The sequence below is a fragment of the Piliocolobus tephrosceles genome, chromosome 4, assembly GCF_002776525.5.
Source record: "Piliocolobus tephrosceles isolate RC106 chromosome 4, ASM277652v3, whole genome shotgun sequence".
Lineage (NCBI taxonomy): Eukaryota > Metazoa > Chordata > Mammalia > Primates > Cercopithecidae > Piliocolobus > Piliocolobus tephrosceles.
In genome coordinates, this window is record NC_045437.1 from 5927610 (window position 1) to 5947517 (window position 19908).

Below are 19908 nucleotides of genomic sequence, written 5' to 3' on the forward strand. Positions count from 1 at the left end.
TAGAGCTTTTCCTTTCGCATTTTGGATTTCATCCATCTAGAGCCCTTCTCCATGGGAACTGCCAGGCAGACACCCAGCTTCCTTTCTCTGCAGTAAACACTTTCCTTGACCCCATTGTCTGAGCCACCTGGTCTTTTCCCACGGCTTTCTGCTGCCATTGTTATCCCACAACAGTCCCACGTAAATAGGATTCTCTCTTCTGCTTGGTTCCCCAATTTTCCTACTCCTGTACAAATACTATACTGCCTTTAGGAATGCAGCCTCCTAGTCCAACAGCCAACAGAGTACGACCCCCTCTGCTCTTCTTTTTCAAAATCATCTTAGCTTTTTATGGACCTTGTAATTTTTCAATTATTTGTCAAGAATTTTACTCTGAGCAGTGAACTCTCATTTCCACACAAGAGCATAGCCTGAAATCTCAGCAGTTTAACACAGGAAAACTATGTTACAGCACAGAGTCTAATACGGGCCAGTGTCTGCTCTCTACCTGGAGCCCACAGCCTCCAAATTCACAGCAGCAGTGGGTGAGAGCAGGGTGAGGGCATCAGCGCCCAACTGTCTCCACCCGAAACACACACACCTTCTTCTGTGCACCACCCACTGGCCAGAACTGGCCCCATGGCCCCCATCTGACTGCAAGGGAGGCAGAAATGTAAGGACCCACATGGCTATTTGTGGAGCATTAATGCTGTCTACCAAATCCAGTTCCTCAAAAATAGCTGAGCCTTTAGGATTTTCTATGTAGGCAATTCTAGCATCTACAAATAATGAGGTCAACAGAAAGTCACATCCCAGTGACGCAGAAAAACTCAGTACCATGAGAGCCAGGCAAACAAAGCCAGCACAAAAGTTATTTTTGCTACTTCAAATATGGAGATTGAAGAAGCTTGATTTTTTGTTACCTTTGAATCTTACCACAAGCCAATGTAAATATCACAATAACAAAGCCAGGAAAATTAATCAGTAAAATTGTTCTTATGCCATTTAAAATATCACAAAATAGGCCGGGCGCGGTGGCTCAAGCCTGTAATCCCAGCACTTTGGAAGGCCGAGACAGGTGGATCACGAGGTCAGGAGATTGAGACCGTCCTGGCTAACACCGTGAAACCCCGTCTCTACTAAAAAATACAAAAAACTAGCCGGGCGAGGTGGCAGGCGCCTGTAGTCCCAGCTACTCGGGAGGCTGAGGCAGGAGAATGGCGTAAACCCGGGAGGCGGAGCTTGCAGTGAGCTGAGATCCAGCCACTGCACTCCAGCCTGGGCGATAGAGCGAGACTCCGTCTCAAAAAAAAAAAAAAACAAACAATATATATATATCACAAAATATACCTGGGATTAACTTTTCCATTACTGGGAAAAGGGCAGTTCTGATGACTTACTTCTTAGCTCCCTTTGACTTCTGATTTAGTGCCTTCCACCATAGGCCTCAAAAAATTATTGGCTGCAGACATAACATATTCCATATGGTCTTTGCAGTAAAATTGAAAGACTTTACTTTGAAAGTCCAGTTTTCTGAAAAAGTTTACCTTCTAAAAAATACTTATTGGGAACTGAGATCAGAATTTGAATGCTGGCAGAAGCTTTAAGCCTATAGGGCTAAAATGATGTTGCCTGTGCACGTGGCGTGTAGTGGTACAGCCTGAGGGCTGGCATACCACAGTCTGTGCCTGCATGTGGATCTTCCATCCAGCATGGAGCACCCGTGCTCAGGAGGTTAACAACAAGGAGAACATGCCTGGCATGGGAGGGGGGCATGCTGTAGCCAAAGAAGGTTGGGAAGTCCTGTCTTAGGAGGCGTTATTGAAAAATTCCCAGAGCCAGCAAGGTGCTGATATTTCCTGCCAATGCTCAGACATCACAGGGCTCCAACTCCAGTTCCGGGATGAGGCTTGGGTTGGTGAGGCACTGCCTCTTCCTGCCTCTACTTCCGCAGAGAAGTTACTTGCTCCTTCATTCTTCACTCCATCATTTGAAAAATCACAAGTGCATCTCCCTCCTGGGTGAGAATTGGATGACATAACATGTGAAATACTGTGTGGGACACATTTTGGAAAATGACAACATGCGTACCATCCTTTCTTTGGAATTCTAACTGTGGCACGCAGGGGCCTTCAGACTGGTCGTGAGAACCCCACAGGCTTCGTCATTCATTCCTAATGTAAATAATTTTGAGCACCAGAGAAGGGCAATGAGCACTTGAGTACTGGGATAATGCGTGGTGGGGCATCACCTGGAGGTTCCATTGTCACACATGGTGAGAAGGGGTTGTGAGCACGGTCTCCAGAACCCAACTGGAGTCCCACCAGGTCACATCCCACCTCCAGCGCCTACCAGCTGCATGGCATTGTGCAATTTACATCTGTACCTCCATGCCTCTGTCCTGAGGAGAGGCTGGAGCAGTCTTTCCCCGATGAGGATTGAGCGTGTGTGCATGTGAAGTCCTTGAGGCAGTGACTGGCGCAGCTTTCCCCACATTCTATCATAAAATAAACAGTGTTTGAAGATTTCAAGTGACACTTGTAAAAATTACTGATTGAATTATTTTATTTGGCTATTACGATTCTTAATCAAAAAGCCAAGAGTGTATTGCAATGCCCTTATACAAATAAAAGAATTAAAATCAGAACATCTCCCAAAGTCATGACCTAAAAGTAATAATAGCCATCCTAGTTGCTTATAGAAAATCTCTTGTTAATTTTATTAGGTCAATCAAAAGCAGTCCCTTAGTTTTCTAAGCTTTTCAACCAGAGACTAGGAATCTGAATTTAGAATCAACTTCCTTTCTTGATTACATTCTTAGGACTCTTTTATGGTAATGGAACACAGCATTTTCTGCAGAGATCCCCAACTTGCTTTGTCTACACTGACTAAGCTATTTTATGTCATGTCTTTGCCCCCTGTTTCCTTGCAAACATAAAGTGTGTTCTGGGTTTCATTTACACTGGAACCATCACCTGTATAACATCAGCCAATCTGGAAAGGTGGAATGATACTGTGTAGGCCTGAAATGGCTTCAGTCCATTCCTTTTATCCAGTATTTGTAGGACACTGCTGGATGGGGTCTCACTGAGAGCTCTTAATTTAACAAGAAACCAGTGTGAGCCGAGGGCAGGGGTAGGAAGGCAGGGCCAATGACGGGAAAGTGTGAGCGTGGGGGATAGGGGGCGATGCTGGAGGAGGCAGGGGCATTGTAAAGGGAGCATTAGACTTTGGCCTTGAAGTAAAGCTCTGTCAGGTGCTGGAAGGGAACTGGCCCTCCAGCCTGCAGTGGAGAGGACCACGCCCACAAGACAAGCCCCGCCCCTGTAGAGCAAGCTGGAGAACCAGCTCTGGCACAGAAATGCACAGGCTCTCCAGGGACTGGACCCTGCTAATAGGTGCTGGATTTCACCCCAAGACCTGTCAGAAAGAATGCTTTATGAAATACACTTATTTTTTAAAGTACATCAGGATAACTTGTGTTAAGTTCATCGCACCCATTGAAATGGCTCAAAACAGTTTTGGGACTTCAAAATCAGGGTGGGGTATGCCTGCGTAGTCATGGATGAGGATCTGGAAAGCTCAGGGAGCCAGTGGCACTGGGGCTTCCTTCTTCCCAGCAGGCAGGGCCTGAGCAGGGAGGTGGGGGGTCCTGATGTTTGTGCAGAGGAGACGCCTCCGCTGCCTCCGCTGCCTCTGCAGCCTGCACTTCAGTAGCACCTCAGGAGCAGCCAAGGCACAAAGCAGTCAAAGTGGTGCCCTCGGGGCAAAGGCACCAAGCAAGGTTCCAGCTTATTATGAGGTGTTTGGTTATGAAAAGTTTTTCAGCACTTAAAGTTCTAATTTTCCCACAGGGGAAAACCTCCTGTTTTAAGAATGTATTTGGGGTTTGCCCTCTGGGTCACGGAGCTACTGGGTCAGTGTTGCTGCAGGAAGCAGCTTTGCTAGGGCTGTGCTGTCTTGACTCAATGAGACAATGACTTCATAAAACGGAAACATCTGGGGGGCCGGTTAAAGAGCCACATGCGGCACCCCTCAGGTGTGCACTGTTTTACCTGCTCCTAAGCTCACCAGATAATATTTGTGAACTGCTGCAGAAAGCAAAGCACGCTCTGCGAATACATGGCAGGTTTGGGACAGTACCTTTTGGTTCCTTTCATTGCTTGGAGTGACCTTCGGTCATATCACATGAGAACTGCCCACTCGCTAATTAATGGGTTTCCTCACAGGAAAATGTAGTTGAGATTTATAAAAACAGACTGCGTTGTCTTCACTGGACACTGGATACTAGCTGCCACCAATAATGATTTGCCATTCACAAGGACAGGAGTGGCCCCCTCTTGGCATAGAGAGAGTGGAAACATCCCCTTCCCCTTGGAAACCAGATCCCAACTCCAGGGATCCCAAAATTCCCACCTTCACCCCATCCTCCCCAGGATGGCTCACATGGGAGCCCACAGACCACCAGCCCACATCAGTGCTGGAGGCCCACGGTCACATGAGAGTGCCCTGGGGAGGGACGGGGGCAGCAAGTAGGACCCTCTACACACCCCATGCCTACACCAGCGCCCACCACCCTCAGGGCCAGTGATCACCATGACACTGTCTCAAATAGCCCACCTTGTGTGCTTCTCCATCCTGACCTCCACGTGCCCCCCAGACCTCACTGGGCCTCACAAACTGACCTTGGACCTGGCCGTGACCTCATCCCAGTCACCCTGCCACCATTGCAGACCAAGTCACCATTTTAGTCATGACAAAGATTCTTGGTGAATTGTGTCTGGAGCACAACCCCTTGCACTGAAGGTCAGCCTGCTGAGGACAGGTGCGCCCGGAGGTCAGTCTGCTGAGGACAGGTGCGCCTGGAGGTCAGCCTGCTGAGGACAGGTGCTCCCAGAGCCCCTACAACCACCACCCCAACCTCCAAAACCCAAGAGGCTTTACCTGGGCTTTTGGTGACATTCCAGACTTTAAGGAAATGGTTGACTAGAAGTCAGTGGGACTTTGTTCAAAATAAAGAGGTTAAAAGAGAGACCATTTAGGCAGAAAGTTGATGAGCTAGATCTTACAACGTCCACATGGAGACAGCAGCTGCTGGCCTGGTGGCAGTGTCCAGCAGGACGTGGGTGTGTGGAACTGGCATTTGGGTGGCATGGAGAGGCTGCAGGTGGGGATTTCAAGAGTTCCCCCATGTGGCACGTGTAAGCCAAAGACCAAGTGGACTGTTGACCAAATTTGGGTGGTTCTTTGGAAACAAATTATGTATGCAAGGCTGTTCCAGGAGGTTTCATCCATATCCCATATCGCACAAGTTGCAGCTTCACTCAATGCCTCAAGAAGGCAAGCCAGACAAAAGGCAGACCTGGTGTCTCCCCGGAACCCATCCTCCTGGAACAAAGTCAAATACCTGCTTGGCAGGTATTGGGGATCTCTAGGGGCATAAATTAAATCTCATTATCTTTATAAGCACAATTCCTTCTTTTAAAAATCAGAAAAGTATCACAGTAGGTGAAGTAAATAATCCATGTAGAGTCTTGTTATTGCTGTGTTTTATTGCAAAAACAGACTATTTGAAAAAGTAACCTATCTTTTATAGAATTTGTGCCCAAATCATAATATTTTCACACTGAAATTTTCCCTGAAAATATATCTGAAGACTTCCAGTGGTTCCAAAATCTCATTTACTTTATTTATTTGACGTTGCTAAATTTCCTTCTGCATTGTGAAACTCCAGTGCTGAGCATGCTGTGTGACGTGAGCTTTCTCTGTCATTGTAAGTAACATGGCTTGGAAAGACAGTGCAGCTGTGAACTGCCACCGTCAAGCGCATAGCCTCCCTGAAGGCATCTCAGCAGCGAAAGCACCAGGTGCCGTTTACCTGGGTTGCCTGTGAAAATCATGCGTTCCTTCTTGATGCAATTTTTCTAGAACAACTAAGTTTGGACTCTTTGGTCCAAATTGTGAAGCTCCTGCTGGCAGGGGCAGACAGTGAATGGTGGCTGCCTCTGTTTTGACAAATTCATTCCCAGGCTCTGATTCCTGTCACATTTCCTAGTGACATTCTTGGTCTCCTTCATTTTTTTGGTCTTTTCCCTTCAACAGCATTGCCGTACCTACTATCTGTGCTGAGAGAACTGTTCTGCAGCAAGGGTGGGCCAGAGCAGTTGTGAAATGAAGTGTCCCAATCACCCAATGGCAGGGGTGATCAAAGTCACAGCAGACTACAGGCAAGGGCTTAGGGTGGCAGGTGGATGATCTCCTGCACACGTGGGAGAGTGGTCCTAGGAAGCGCAGATGCATTCTGTCAGGAAACAGGCAAAAGGCAGGAGACGTGGTGAGTGGGTGCCCATCGGTGCATCTGATCTCCCTGGCACCCCTTCACTCCACTCTGCTTCCCTCCTGCTCAAGGGCTTCATCCTTCCTGGGAGTGAGGAAGGCCAGGCCTCATGACAGAGCTGCCTGCCCTGGGGGCGTCCCTTCTGTCTTGTGCAGCATCAGGAGTGAGCTGGATCCCCAGTATCCAATCCTGAAATCAGGGAGGAGTGGCAGGCTGGAGGCAGCCGTGGACATCTAGGGACACACAGGACGGGAGGCCACAGGGCTGAGTGAGCGGAGTCCCAACCGCTGGACCAGGAGGGCAAAAGTGAGAATTGAGCCACAGAGAATGGGTGGGCTGAGACAGCGATGGGGCCCTGGATTCTCTTGCTGTTCAATATGTGTTCCAAGAAGAAGGAAAAACACGGAACGCTGAGGAAGACCAACTGTGCAGAGAAAAGAGCTGGTCAGATTCTGATCTAAGAGGTCAAGTTGGGTAGGAGAACACCATTGTTTCTTGCAAGTCACTCACTGAGCATAGGAGCAGACAGAGCTGACCTCAACTAGGAGCAACTTCAGTAAGAAAGCGGGGGTCTCTGGGGCTAGTCAGGGAAACGTGTGCCTTAATGGAGCCAAGTCTGAGGAGTAAAATGTTGAAGGAAATGAAGAGGTGCTGATGTCCATATCCTCCGGTGAGTCTGTCCATCGTAACAAGGGCAGGGGCTGTGCTTATTAAGACTTTTCCAGAATCCTCCGTGAAGACAGCTGGAATGATCTCACAAGGAGAAAACACAGGGGTCTGCTTTGCGCTGAGTAAGTCTTTCAGCCGGGAAAGTGCAGTGCAGCGTCCTGGGTGCAGCCCATGGAAAGCAGCTTCCTTTTGAATTCTGGACCTCGCCAAAATGACAGACACAGACTGCCCCCATCATCTCGGAACAGAGACTCACCAGGGAGGTCACCCGCCGTGTTCACCACGTTAGGCAGGAAGTGTGTGCCAAGGCCCTCGTATGTGCTGCACAGACCGGAATCTACGTAGCGAAGGTGGACTCAGGGCCCTGATCATCTCGGGGCTTACATAAACCGTGTGGCAGACGACAGGATGGCTGGCCAGGAGTTCCCTGTTGAGATGATGGTGAGAGAGACACAGGGAAGTGGTGACCAAGGAGCGTCCCATGCCAGGGGGCACAGCCAGACAGGTCACTTTTGTTTTGAGTGAATGATCAGTACTTGTTTGCCTTCTCTTAAATCTGTGACCCTTCCCCAGGTTTCCGAGAGCTGGCCTGGCCTTGGGGTTCAGAGTATGGCCTCCAAAGCCAGGAATTCCTGCACTGGGATCCTGGCCCTTGGCCACTTCCTAGCTGAGTGACTCCAAGCACCTTATTGATCTGTGTGTCTCCGTTTTCTCTTCTGTAAAATAGGGCTGATAACAGCAGAGCCCACCTGGTGGAGTCTTGGCATGGTTTAGTGAGAGTGTTTGCCCCATCCTGAGAACAGGGCCTGGCTCAGAAAGCCCTTGGTACAGCCACGACGATGCCATTAATGAGCATATCTGTCACTTGCCTGTCTTAAAGTGCACGTTAATGAAACCCAGTGGGATCCAGCTGCCTATGCAAAAGTATAAGTATTAGTGGGATCTCCAAAAAATAACCTTGAGAGAATGATCTCGTATCATGACATTTTTAGCAAACAGTTCCTTTTTCTGCGCTTGCTTCCACCAAGAAAGTACCATCTGTTTCAAAACAGATTCAGTCATTGCTAGAACTTTCTTTAAAATGTAGAGGCAAGCGCTGCTTCTGTTTTGTAAGCACCCATAAACTGTGCCTTTGGTGCTGCCGGAGCTGGAGGATTTTGTGTGGTATTAAGTAGAGTGGCTTCGCTTTAATTCCTGATGCGTATCACCAAAGCGTACACGAAACTGATGCTGGCTTTGTCATCCTGAGAGGGTTCACCGTTTGAAGAAACAGTTTCTGAGTGCCAGCATTACCTGATACCCTGTTTGAGGTCTGTGGGGTGGCAAGTATTTCATAAACCTCTGGGGGTTACAAGTTGCTCTCTTTGAACTTGTTCATGGCTAAGCTACACTTTTTTGAAGAACCAGATTTTTCTTAATGTGCAAAGAGTGCTAAAAAATAAGGTCAAAAAGAGTTTTCAAAGTTTTGATATTATTCTAAACAAAATAACCATCACACATCTCAGATGACTGTTTTCCAAGAGTTGGCCCAGAGCATGCTTCTCGGGCCATTTCACCTGTGCATGCTTCATTGCAGCTGCACCCGCCCTAATCCCCCTTTCCTAGATTTCTTGCTTCTCTTCTTGACTGTCCCCAGCCAAACACACCCATCCTCCCAGGACCCCACAGCCTGCTCCTAAGACAGTGTCTCTCTGCAGGCCTGGCCCTGGGTCACTTGGCATAGTGGCTCACCACCTCCATCCCATCTTGCCTTGCATGCCAAGTGCTCATTGTCCCCATGCAGGCGGTGTGGGCAGGTAGTGACACAGGTGCAGCGACTAGGTGCAGGGAGGGTGGCCTGCTCAGAGGCCTATAGCTAAAGAGCAGAGAGGAGGCACGCGCCCCTCCCCACACACCTCTCCCTGTGGAACCTCATCATTTAGGTTCCCTGGTGTGAGCTCCCACCATTATACCCAGCAGCCTCCTGCCTGGATTTCTGTGCACACCTCAAAGCCAGCCAACCCGAACAGAGCTCGATATCTTGTCCTGAAAACCTGTTCCTCCTGGGTCAGAAGCCTGGAGTGGCTCAGGCCTCCCACTGATCCTTCCCCCAGCCCTGCCCACGTGGCCTTAGTCGGACTCACTGAGTGGCCTCTGCCAGGCCCTTGCCATCTTCTCTGGACCATGACAATAATCTAACTGGACAACACCCCAAAACTGACTGCCTCACCACCTCCCAAATGACCCACCCACAAGGAAAACCTGGCCTAATGTGCTCCCACCTGCAGAATGGGCCCAAGCTGGGAATGATCCAGCTCCAGCGTCAGCAAGGCCCAAGCAGAGGCACTCGCATCTAGAGGACACCTGCTCCTGCAGAGATTCCAGATGTTTTCATATTGTCTCCCAGCTCCAACTGGGAAAAGTGCACATCCATGGTTGCTCACCACCCACCACACCAGCAGGGCCCTCCTGCTGCGAGTCCAGCACTCTCTGATCAGACCAATGCTCTTGTCAGCACCCAAAGAAGAAAAGACATACTCACCGTGTTCTGTACACTCTCTTCCACATCTTGATGGGCTCAAACTCACCTTTAAAAATGAGAGCCCTGGCCGGGCACGGTGGCTCATGCCTGTAATCCCAGCACTTTGGGAGGCCACAGTGGGTGGATCACTCAAGGTCAGGAGTTCAAGACCCACCTGGCCAACATGGTGAAATCCCGTCTCTACTAAAAATACAAAAACAATTAGCTGGGCATGGTAGTGCAGGCCTGTAATCCCAGGTATTTGGGAGGCTGAGGCAGGAGAATCACTTGAACCTGGGAGGCAGAGGTTGCAGTGAGCCAAGATTTGACTATAATGGGAATGGGTTTCACAGTGCATTTTTTTCTGCAGAAACTACTTATCTCTATCAAGGTGGGAGCAGGGCCATGGAGGAGAGTGGTCTTTTCCACCCAAAGCCACGCCAAGGACTGGTCCCCTTGTGGCTGGTCCCTGTGTGGCTGGTCCACGTAGCCATGTGGCCCCTCATGGCCCACCACCCAATGCACTGTCCTCTATGGCCTCAGGTCTGCCGGGATGTTCTAGTCATCTACTTTGTGAAGCCACTTCTCTGGTCGCCTGTATGTGTTTGGCTTGGGCATGAGTCAACAGGTCTCTGAGGCAAACAGTGCGTTCTCAAAGTGTAACCGAAAGATCACGTTTATGGCTTCTGAGGTGACTGTTTTGAGTTGACACTTTCCAGAAACCACCCAACAAATATTTTAGCTACCAGATCTAGGAACTAAATCACAACTAGTCATGGGGGTGTGTATGAATGAGTCTGCTATTGGTGTCTGAACGATGAGAGGAACCCCAAGCCATATTGGGCACAAACTTTGAGTGAAACCCAACCGGGATTGCAGAAGCCTGAGCGTGCCCCATGTTGGCATCAGAGGGGCGGTGAGCAGGGAGGGCTGGTCTGCATACTCCAAGTCCTGGTTTCCTGGAGGGAGTTGCCAGCCCATGTGGCTGCCTCTAGCCCTTTCCCTGATGATTCTGGGGCCCTCCACAGGCCCTGGCCCTGAGGCTACCTGTCTTTGATCTCGCCCTTCGTCGTGCCCTCAGGCCACATGCATACTCTTCTGTGGTGCCTCTGCCTTCAGTCTCAGGAGTCCTTGATTTGAACCCAGCTCTTCTATAGCCCTTGGCAAGTTGGTTAATGGAAGCCCAGTTTCCTAGTCATTGCAAAGGTTGCCAAGGTCAACATTTAATGAGATGGGATGTGAAAACAGCCACGCAGCAGCCCCACATCAGAGTCAGGCTGAGCATGAAGCAGTCGCCGCGGCATTTGTGGGCGGTGTGGCGACTCAGTAGTCTCTGGGGTTGCACTTCAGACAGAACCTCGACATGACCTTATTGGCGGCTCATCGTTTCCGACAGCATGTTCCCACCCTGTCATTTTCCCCTCCCCTGTCTCTGCTCTCCCAGCCCTCTCTACTTGTCGACTCTGGTTGGTTCTGGCAGATTCGGAGCCCACCAGGCTGAAGCTTTCCCTGTGCAAAGGGACTGCCCATCAAACCGGTTCATGTGGCCTGGGGCTCCCTCCACTCAGCTGAGAGCCTTGCCTCAGGTTACTGTGGACTCTAGTCAGCAGCCGCTCCACAGCAGGGAGGCTCACATATGGTCCCCACCATAGCCACCTGCATGTGCACACATGAACACACATGCTCACATGTGACATAATACATGTGCATAAGTACCCACAAACACACAAATGAGCACACGTGCACACATACGCAAATGCACATGTATGTACATGCACTACTCATGTGCACATGCTCACATACGCACACATGTGCATACATACATGCACACACACCCAGACTCACAATAAGGGCTATAGTCACCATCTCTGGATCCTTTTGTTTCCTGTCTCATCGGACCAGATCCAGCTGAAGTCCCCTGCTTGTCAGTGGCTTAAGTGTCATTGATCTGATTTGGGAATGTGTTTCTTAGAAGAGTCTAATCTGTTGTAGAGTCTCATTTGTCCTTTAGAAACTTACAAGTTGAATTTTTTCTAGGCTTTGCTTTGAACGTTAAACCGTAAAAGAAAGGTGAAATCCCCAATGTCGTTCCAAAGCAGACCTCCTTTGAAAGATGCTTGTAAGCATTGGTTTTCCTCAAGCCAACAGTCTAGTGAGCTTTAATTTTTGCCCCCAGATAGAAGTTTTAGGGGAAGCCTAAAATGAGTCCTGCACATGTTTACAACCCATGTCAGGGAGTTCAAGATTATGAGTGCTTTTAGACTGACAATTACTCCTTCAAAGACTTTAAAAACAAGTAGCAGCTCTGTAATTTTGGCTCAGGAAATGAGTTCAGGAAACTCAAAACTTTACGTAAGGAGTCTGAAAATTTTAACTATTTTTAGAGGGCAAAAGTCTGTAATTCATAGGCAAGGGAAACACAAAAATACCAAGAAAGTAAGTTTGCAATGAAAAGGAATGAGAAGAACTCTAATCGTAATAAGTATAGAAATGATGTATTAATGTCAACTTGTTAAGACAGACATAATTCAAAAGTCTAAGAAATTAGCCATGTAAATGCAATATACTTTATTTGCCTATGGACATTTTTGTGACTGAATAAGTCCCAAAATGTACATGAAAAGACAGAAATGTTGTGTGTTCTTTCAAGAGGACAGAATGAAACTATCTTTACCAAAGGAAAAGACCTTCTGAGATAGTTGAAAAAATAAGAAGCTCCATTTATTGTGTTCACCCTGTGCCTGGTATTGAGCAAAACATCTTTTATGTTTTAACATATTAAATTCATATAGAATCCAGTGCCACATAATACTATTATAATGCTTATTTTACATATGAGAAGATCGAAATTCAGAGAGGTTAAGTGATTCACCCAAGGTCACACAGCCAGGAAGTATTGGAGCAGGGATTTGAAGCCAGGTCTATTTAATTATGCAACTTCTTCCCCACCAAATACACACACAAGCACACACACACACACACAGACACACACACACTCTTAAATTCCATGCCCAAGTCTCCCCCTTCCCCAAGCATCTGTCCATCGTTCCATGAGTATAGTGAGCCATTTCACACCTTCCATTTGGGACCCCTTGTCCTCTCCCACCATAGCCTGGTAAACACCTGCCCACCTATGTCTCAAGGCTCAGCTTACGTTATTGTCAATAGAAATATTTCTGAACACACAGATCACTACCACCACCCCTCTTCTCTCTCCTTCCTTTCTCTCTTCCCCAATGTAGAATCCATCATACCCTCTGGGCTATAAGTTCCATGAGGACCAGAATTATTCCTTTTAGAAAGCTCTGCAGTCCCGGTCACCAGCACAGTTCCTGACTGAGGGGAGACCTGCAGCAATCGACTGCTGAATGAATAAAGAATGAATTGACTCTTCCTGTCTCTGGCTCTTTTAGTTCTACACACCAGTGGTTCTCAATCAGGAGTGATTTTGCTCCTGTGGGGACATTTAACAATGTCTGGAAACAATTTCTTATCATTACTCATGGGATGCTACTAGCATCTAGTTGGAAGAGGTCAGGGGTGCTGCTAACTTCCTTCCATGCAGGTATAGCCCCTACAGCAAAGAATTACCTGGCCCAAGATGCCAACAATACCAAGAGTGAGAGACCCTGCCTGCTCCACACCCTCTGTCCCAGCAGCTGCAATATGCCTGGTTATCTGCCCGTAACGGACTCTAAGCCCTAAAGGCAGGGACCTGGCATCACTTTGTCTTGTTAGACCCGGCACCCAACACATTGAATGAATACATAAATGAATGAATGAGAAACATTAGACAATTGAGGGAGATGCAGACGTGCCAGGCTGAAATTCAAGTACATGGGGACTGAACTGGGGACTTAAGTTTGGGGGCACTTGTCATCTTATTAGCTGTGTTGAAATGTTTTCATGCTGAATCATTGCTACTGGCCCTCAAAAGGCCATAAGGGAAAAAAAGAATCAAATCAAAGTACCACCTAGTGGTTTTGTTTGACAGATGCAGCCCTGGAGAATTGTATTCTCATTAACACTGTTCGGCTTCGATATTACAGTGAGACTTTTAAGGTGGTGAGGGCAAAATCCTGTGGTTGTTCATAAATATACACTTACCATGTGTGGCTCAGGAAAGAGAGAAATTGTTACTTATCAAAAGTGTTGCTGTAAACGCTGAGTGATAACACAAAGCTGTTGTAGTGGATGAGTGAAAAGTCACATCCACGCCTTTTAACATTAAGCACGAGGAGAGATATTTTAGGAGAAATGAGAGTTATTCAAAGGAAATATCTCAGACTAGATTCTTTGATTATTAAATAGAACTGGACAAGGGAGAAAGGTAAGTGTTATGAGAATAAGAAAAACGCTATTAATTGTATGAAGTTCAAAGTCCTCAGTGTTTTCAAATGCATTATCTTATTGGATGTTCGTCATGATGTATGACATTGTCTGCACTTGATTCCCAAAAGTTCACTTTTCAAGAGACTGTATCCTGGAAGGATGAATGGGAATGCCCAAACATCTGCAGCAAGCAGGGAACATGGGATGGAGGGGTCCCCCTCTTCTTGGTGCAGTGGGCACAGCAAGGGCATGTCAGAAAAATAGCTCTGTGACACTGGGAGAGCCAGGAAATAAAGGGGGAATGCAGGGAGTGTCTTCCAAGTCCAGCATTTCACTGTGTCAAATTTAAACAGTCAATCAGAATCAGATGAACCTATGAAAAAAAAATTGTTAATTGTAAACGTGGGTGTAAGAGACAGGAGATGAGATGAGAGCTCCTTATCAACAGTGTAGTGCAATAAATGCGCTGAGCCTCTGACTGACTCATAACGGGCTCTGTCTCCCGGTTATGGAATTGACTAAGCATTGGGACTTTCTGTTCATAATTCTAACAGGGAAGAAAAGGCAACAAAGAGTGGTCTGTTCCTTTGGGGTTTTGTTTGTTGTTTCTTGTAACAATTGAGACTTTCACAAAGAGTAGGCACAGTGTGGATTCATGCCAAAAGCCACAGAATATTCCAATATGATTGTGAGCCTCTATTTGTCTAGCTACCTTTAGCTCAGGATTTTCATATAATACCATAGATTTTCAGTATTATAGAGAAAAAGGATAGAGATGGTTAAAAAAATCATTTTAGCCAAAAAGTCAACCCTTGATATTTGCTGTCACTTGATGTAGAAATTGATGCTGGCCGGGCACACTGGCTAATGCCTATAATCCTAACACTTTGAGAGATGAAGGTGGGAGGATTGCTTGAGCCCAGGAGTTCGAGACCAGCCTGGGCAACAAAGCGAGACCCTGTCTCTATAAAAAAAAAAATTTAACTGGCTGTAAATGGTGGTGCATGCCTATAGTACCAAGTACTTGGGAGGCTGATGCAGGAGGATCTCTTGAGCCCAGGAGATCAAGGTTGCACTGAGCTATGATTGTACCACTGCACTCCAGCCTGGATGGATGACAGAGCGAGACTGTGTCTCAAGAGAAAAAAAAGAAGGAAGAAATTGATGCTAACATCCTCTCAAAGATGTGAAAGATGTGTTTTCATATGTTTAATAAGATAACTTTGGACTTTGATCTCAGCCCACAATGATGATGATTATGCATATATTAGCTCTGAGTGGTCTCTTTTTATCAAGTATAATTATATCACATAAGCAAATATGCTTGAAGTTATAAAACTCAAAATAGGAGTCAATCCTAGTGAGGCATGGGGATGTTGCCAGCAGTGAATAAATGGCCATTTCCTGTCGTCTTCTCCTCCGATCTTCCTTCATCCTTTTAGCAACTCTTCTGATGTGAGCTATACAGCATTTTTGAAAAGGTGTGCATGGTGGCACTTGCCTGTAATCCCAGCACTTTGGGAGGCTGAGGTGGGAAGATCACTTGAGGCCAGGAGTCCAAGACCAGCCTGGGCAATATAATGAGACCTCATCTCTATAAAAAATAAAAAATTAGACAAGTGCGGTGGCTCACACCTGTAGTCCTAAGTACTCAGGAGGCTGAGGCAGGAGGATTGTTTGAGCCCAGGAGTTTCAGGTTGCCGTGAGCTATGATCGTGCCACTGCACTCCAGCCTGGATGACAGAGCAAGATCCTGTCAAAAAAAAGAAAGGAAGAAAGAGAGAGAGAGAGGAAGGGAGGGAAAGAAAGAAAGAAAAAGAGAGAAAAATAAAAAGAAAATTTTTTTTAAAAAGGAAAAGTCCTGCTGCCCCCAGTGACAGATGCACAAGTGAAACCAGAGGGATATCCAGAGCAGGCAGAGTTTGGTAACCCTGGACTCCTGACTTCTCAACTAGGGATCAGCCTGTGTGTCCACTGTTGAAAAGACAAATTATTGAAAAGGAAGCCTAGGTAGGCTCCGAATACAGGCATGTGAAATGGCCTCTTCCCCTCCACGTTTCAGGTGACTGGGCACCGTCTGCCCAGCAGATTTGGAGGTCATTGCAGTTGCCTTCCCACTGGAGTTGTCAGTGGGTTATTAGAGAGCCAGGATCGGGTGGATCGTGCTTGCTGGTGGCCACACAGACCCATGTGGCTTCTGCCCTCTATGGCTGTCCAAGATGCCTGGTTGCTGTGTGTTGGAGCTGCTGGTGGGGAGGCCTGGACCCTGTTCACATCCCAGTATGTGCCCACAATTGTGCTGTAGCACCAGTGCCCCGTATTGGGAGTGCAGAGGGTCTGTTCAGAGAGAAATTCTGTTCGCCAAGGTTCCTGAACAGCAGGCGATGGTTGGTAATCATGCGCCTGCCAGTAGATGAAGCTCAGCCAGGTCCTTCCAGGCATTTCTGCCCCATCTGCAAAACATGTACATGGGATGCCCAAGGAGAGGAGCAGATCGTCCAGGAGAGCCTGGGGGAGGCTCAGTGGAAGTAAATGTGCCTCAGAGGCTAAGGGAACGTCTCACTTGATCCACCAAGAGGCTTAATGAAGAGTAATTGAGACCGGAAGAGTGAGAGCTACCACAGGTCCAACTGAGGCCAGCGTCACCCCAACTCCTGGTTGTCTTCCATCTGCTCCTCCCCTCTGGTGCCAGACATGCCACATTTTCCAGGGCGTCCCGAGATACTGTCACATGGGCAGTGTTGCCTGATTTCTTCTTTCTCATAGTCCAGAGCCCTCTTGTGCCATCTGAAGATACGTCAGTCCCTTTTGACCACTGCAGAGACGAGGGCTCTGTCCTTGGGAGCAGAACATGCCTGGTCACTGTGAGGGGACGTGGCTCTCTCCACCAGCCCCAGCCCCTCCTGGGATTGTGTGACAAAGCACCTGCCCTGACCTCTACCCCCTCTTGGACCTCGAGGACAGGTCTCTTCTTCCATGAAAATGTCCACCGTCACCTCACAAAATGGTGCTGAAGTGACACGAATTCCAATAAATTCACTAATGGCTCCGGAACTTGAATTTTAAAAAAGAGAGTTTTTAAATATTTGTAGAAATATACAAATATACACATCTCTCTATAAATACATTTATCTTCACTGTTACCACAGATGGACTCTGAAGTGGTAATTAAAGGCATTCTTTGGAGGGAGGGAAAGGAAGTTCGAACAGTCTATTGCCTCAGGGAGAACGTGCTTGGCTGTGAAGTGATGCCCTTTCGATAAGGCCGGTCCTTCCTGCGTGTCTCAGGAACTGGGCCAGAGATTGCTCTCCAGCACCGTGGAGTGAGCAAGTTCGGATTCAGCCAATGCTGTGTGTGGGTTTGTAAAGACAGCACCCCCCTCCCCTAGAAGGCTGCCAGCCCCAGGCTGCCCCATCTGTTTGGTGCCAGAGCTGAATTGTTCTGCATCTGGGCAGTGAGGCTTGCCCCCACCCTGCTGGTGGCCAGTGCATTGCATTGATTCAGACATCAGAAATCCCCACGACTCCGTGTGTTTTTAATAAAGATGGTAGGACACAGAATTCCCAGTGACCTTCTAACCTGTTTTTTCTTTTCATCTCACGCAGGGACGGATCTGTAGGAAAGCTGGCAAATCCAAAAAGTCCTTCAGTCGCAAGGAAGCTGAAGCTACCTTTAAGAGTTTGGTGAAGACACATGAAAAATATGGTTGGGTCACCCCGCCCGTGTCCGATGGCTGATGTCTGCCACGTGCAGTAGACGCTCAAGCGCCTGTCCACACACACACCAGTACCCTGACATCTCCTCAACGCTGTGCATCCTCCACCCTTTTTTACTCCAGCCAGAACTGCATCCTGAATGCCAAGGAGACGTTTAAGTTATTTATGAACAGATGTGTTTACAGAGAGGAAGAGGAAGCAAACGCCGTTCGGATTATGTTTCGATTATAAATGAATGATCACCTCGAAGTCACTTTAGAACACATGTTGAGATGGTGACATTTCCCAGCCTGCCTACCCCTCTGCCCACCCCGGTCACATTGCCCTGAGCTTCTTTCCATGACAGCAGCTCCGACGAGCCTGCAGGAAACTCAATGCCCCTGCTGGCTCCATTTCCATGTAAATGGCGCCGTTCATATTTCACAGGGACGCTGTGCATCGCCGCCGTGCGTCCCCGGCACGTGTTTGCTGTGCTCTGTATCTCTGTTTTTCTTCCTGGAAGGTCAACATAACTTGAAGATGTGTCTTTCTGTGGCCCATGGTCCGCTGTGATGACATTTAGACCTCATTTGTGCTATGACCTTTGGCTCATGAAAACACAAATTTAACATTGCCAGGTTCTAGTGATTTAAAACCACAACTGCCCACTTGGTGGAAATGTGCCCTCGATGCTGATTTGTGGTGTGCTGCTGTCCACAGATAAACCAGTGCCATTAGATGGAAGGTAGAGGACGCTGCGGCCACCCCCGGCAGACGGTGGCGTGGACACCAGATGCGCCCTCTGGGGCTCAGAGCAACGGGTGGTCAGCTGCGAACAGTCTCGTCCGATGTTAGGAAATGGTCCTAAGGCCACGCCTTTGTGTTCCTGTCTTCTCTCCACCACCAAAAGCAAAAGACGATTTCCCATTCACTGCAGTCATCTGACTCATTTTATTATCTGTGCTAGTGACAAGGAATGTCAGAACTGCCAAAGGATACCAAGTGATCATATGATGATTTGCATGACCGGGTCTCTTTCACCCAATAGTCACTTGTGTGTCCCCCGAAACTGGGATGGGTGAGCACCCTTGCTGTGGTGTAAACTTCCTGTTATTTAATCTCCCCACAATTTCATTTTTCCCTTCTGTTAAGTTACTTAGAACTTTCTAAGAAACTCCATGAAATGAGGAAATACTGTTTCTAATAATATGAGGAAAGAGGTAAAAATGTTCATTCCAAGTGGAAAGTCTTATTGGACACATTTTAAATAAAATCATGCATACCTGATACACTGCCTCAAGGATCCAGTCATTGTGGGCTATCCTTCCATTTAAAATATGTCAGATATTCTTAAATTTTTTAAATATTGCAAATACTACAACATGTAATTCCAGAGCAGCATTCTAAGTCAGGTACCGGAAATGAGTCTTAGAAACCCATAGTCTTTGCAAAAATTGGGTAGATTGAAATGGCCCCCAGAAACAGCCAAGGAGCTGAAGGGATGATTGGATCAAGTTCAGATGTTGCCAATTGTATCTTACCACTGTGAGGGAGGAGAAGTCTTCTGGGATAATATATTCAATTCTTCAGGCAGTTTTGCCTACTTGGGAAGCTGCCCATTGGTTCAAGGTTTTCAGAGATCCAAGAGGCCTCGCCTTAAAGAACAAGGATTGATGCCTTTCAGCAGGGCTGGCTATTCACCAAATTTATTGTTACTTTTGTTTTTCTTTACCACTTTCTTATTTGCCCCCAAGTGCGCACAGGCAGCTCTGCTAGACCAAAATGACAGTGTATTAAGAATGCAGGGCCCACTCAGGTTTCCTGTGGTCATAATAGTCATGAAACTTGATGACAGTGAACTTACAATGTTCATTCATGCAGCCCTCTATGGTGGCATTCTCCATCCTGGAAACCTGACATTTGGCTGACGGTCTTTGGACCCTGGAGCTATTGACCATCCTGAAATTACACTGTGGAGATTAAAGACCTAGGACAGAAATATCTTGCTAGGGAAAGCACCTGAGTTTATTCCTTTCTAAATAATGTTCTCTTCTAATGAAAACTAAAAGCAGTTTTACTTTAGGGGAAAACATATATCTAAAGGCAGGTCATTTCAGTAGTGTTTATTACCCGATTGAAAAACAGGTTCACGTTGGTCTCTGAGAACTGCACCAAGAGGTGCAGCCAGGAGACTGGTCTGACCCCGGGTTGGGCTAGGTGACAGCCAGTGACAGAGCAGAGAGACACTCAGCTCAGTGTCGCCCCTTCCATACACTCAGAGTTTGATTTTTTTGCATGGCATTTCCATTAGGTTTATTAGAAACTTACAGAAGAAATCAATTCTTTAGTGAACGAAATACCGTTTTTCACTTCAATTGGTAAGAATTTCTCACTA

At 47.3% G+C, this 19908-nt stretch overlaps 1 protein-coding gene across 1 annotated transcript in view; it reads left to right on the plus strand.

Annotated features, from left to right (window-relative positions):
* UBE2QL1 (ubiquitin conjugating enzyme E2 Q family like 1) overlaps nt 1-18800 on the plus strand; it is a 43326-nt gene extending 24526 nt beyond the window's left edge. Inside the window, exon 3 of the mRNA XM_026455696.1 lies at nt 17424-18800. Coding sequence (XP_026311481.1) covers nt 17424-17555 — 132 coding nt within the window. The 3' untranslated portion in view covers nt 17556-18800. The remainder of the gene's footprint in view (nt 1-17423) is intronic.
* Nucleotides 18801-19908: the final 1108 nt, after the last annotated feature.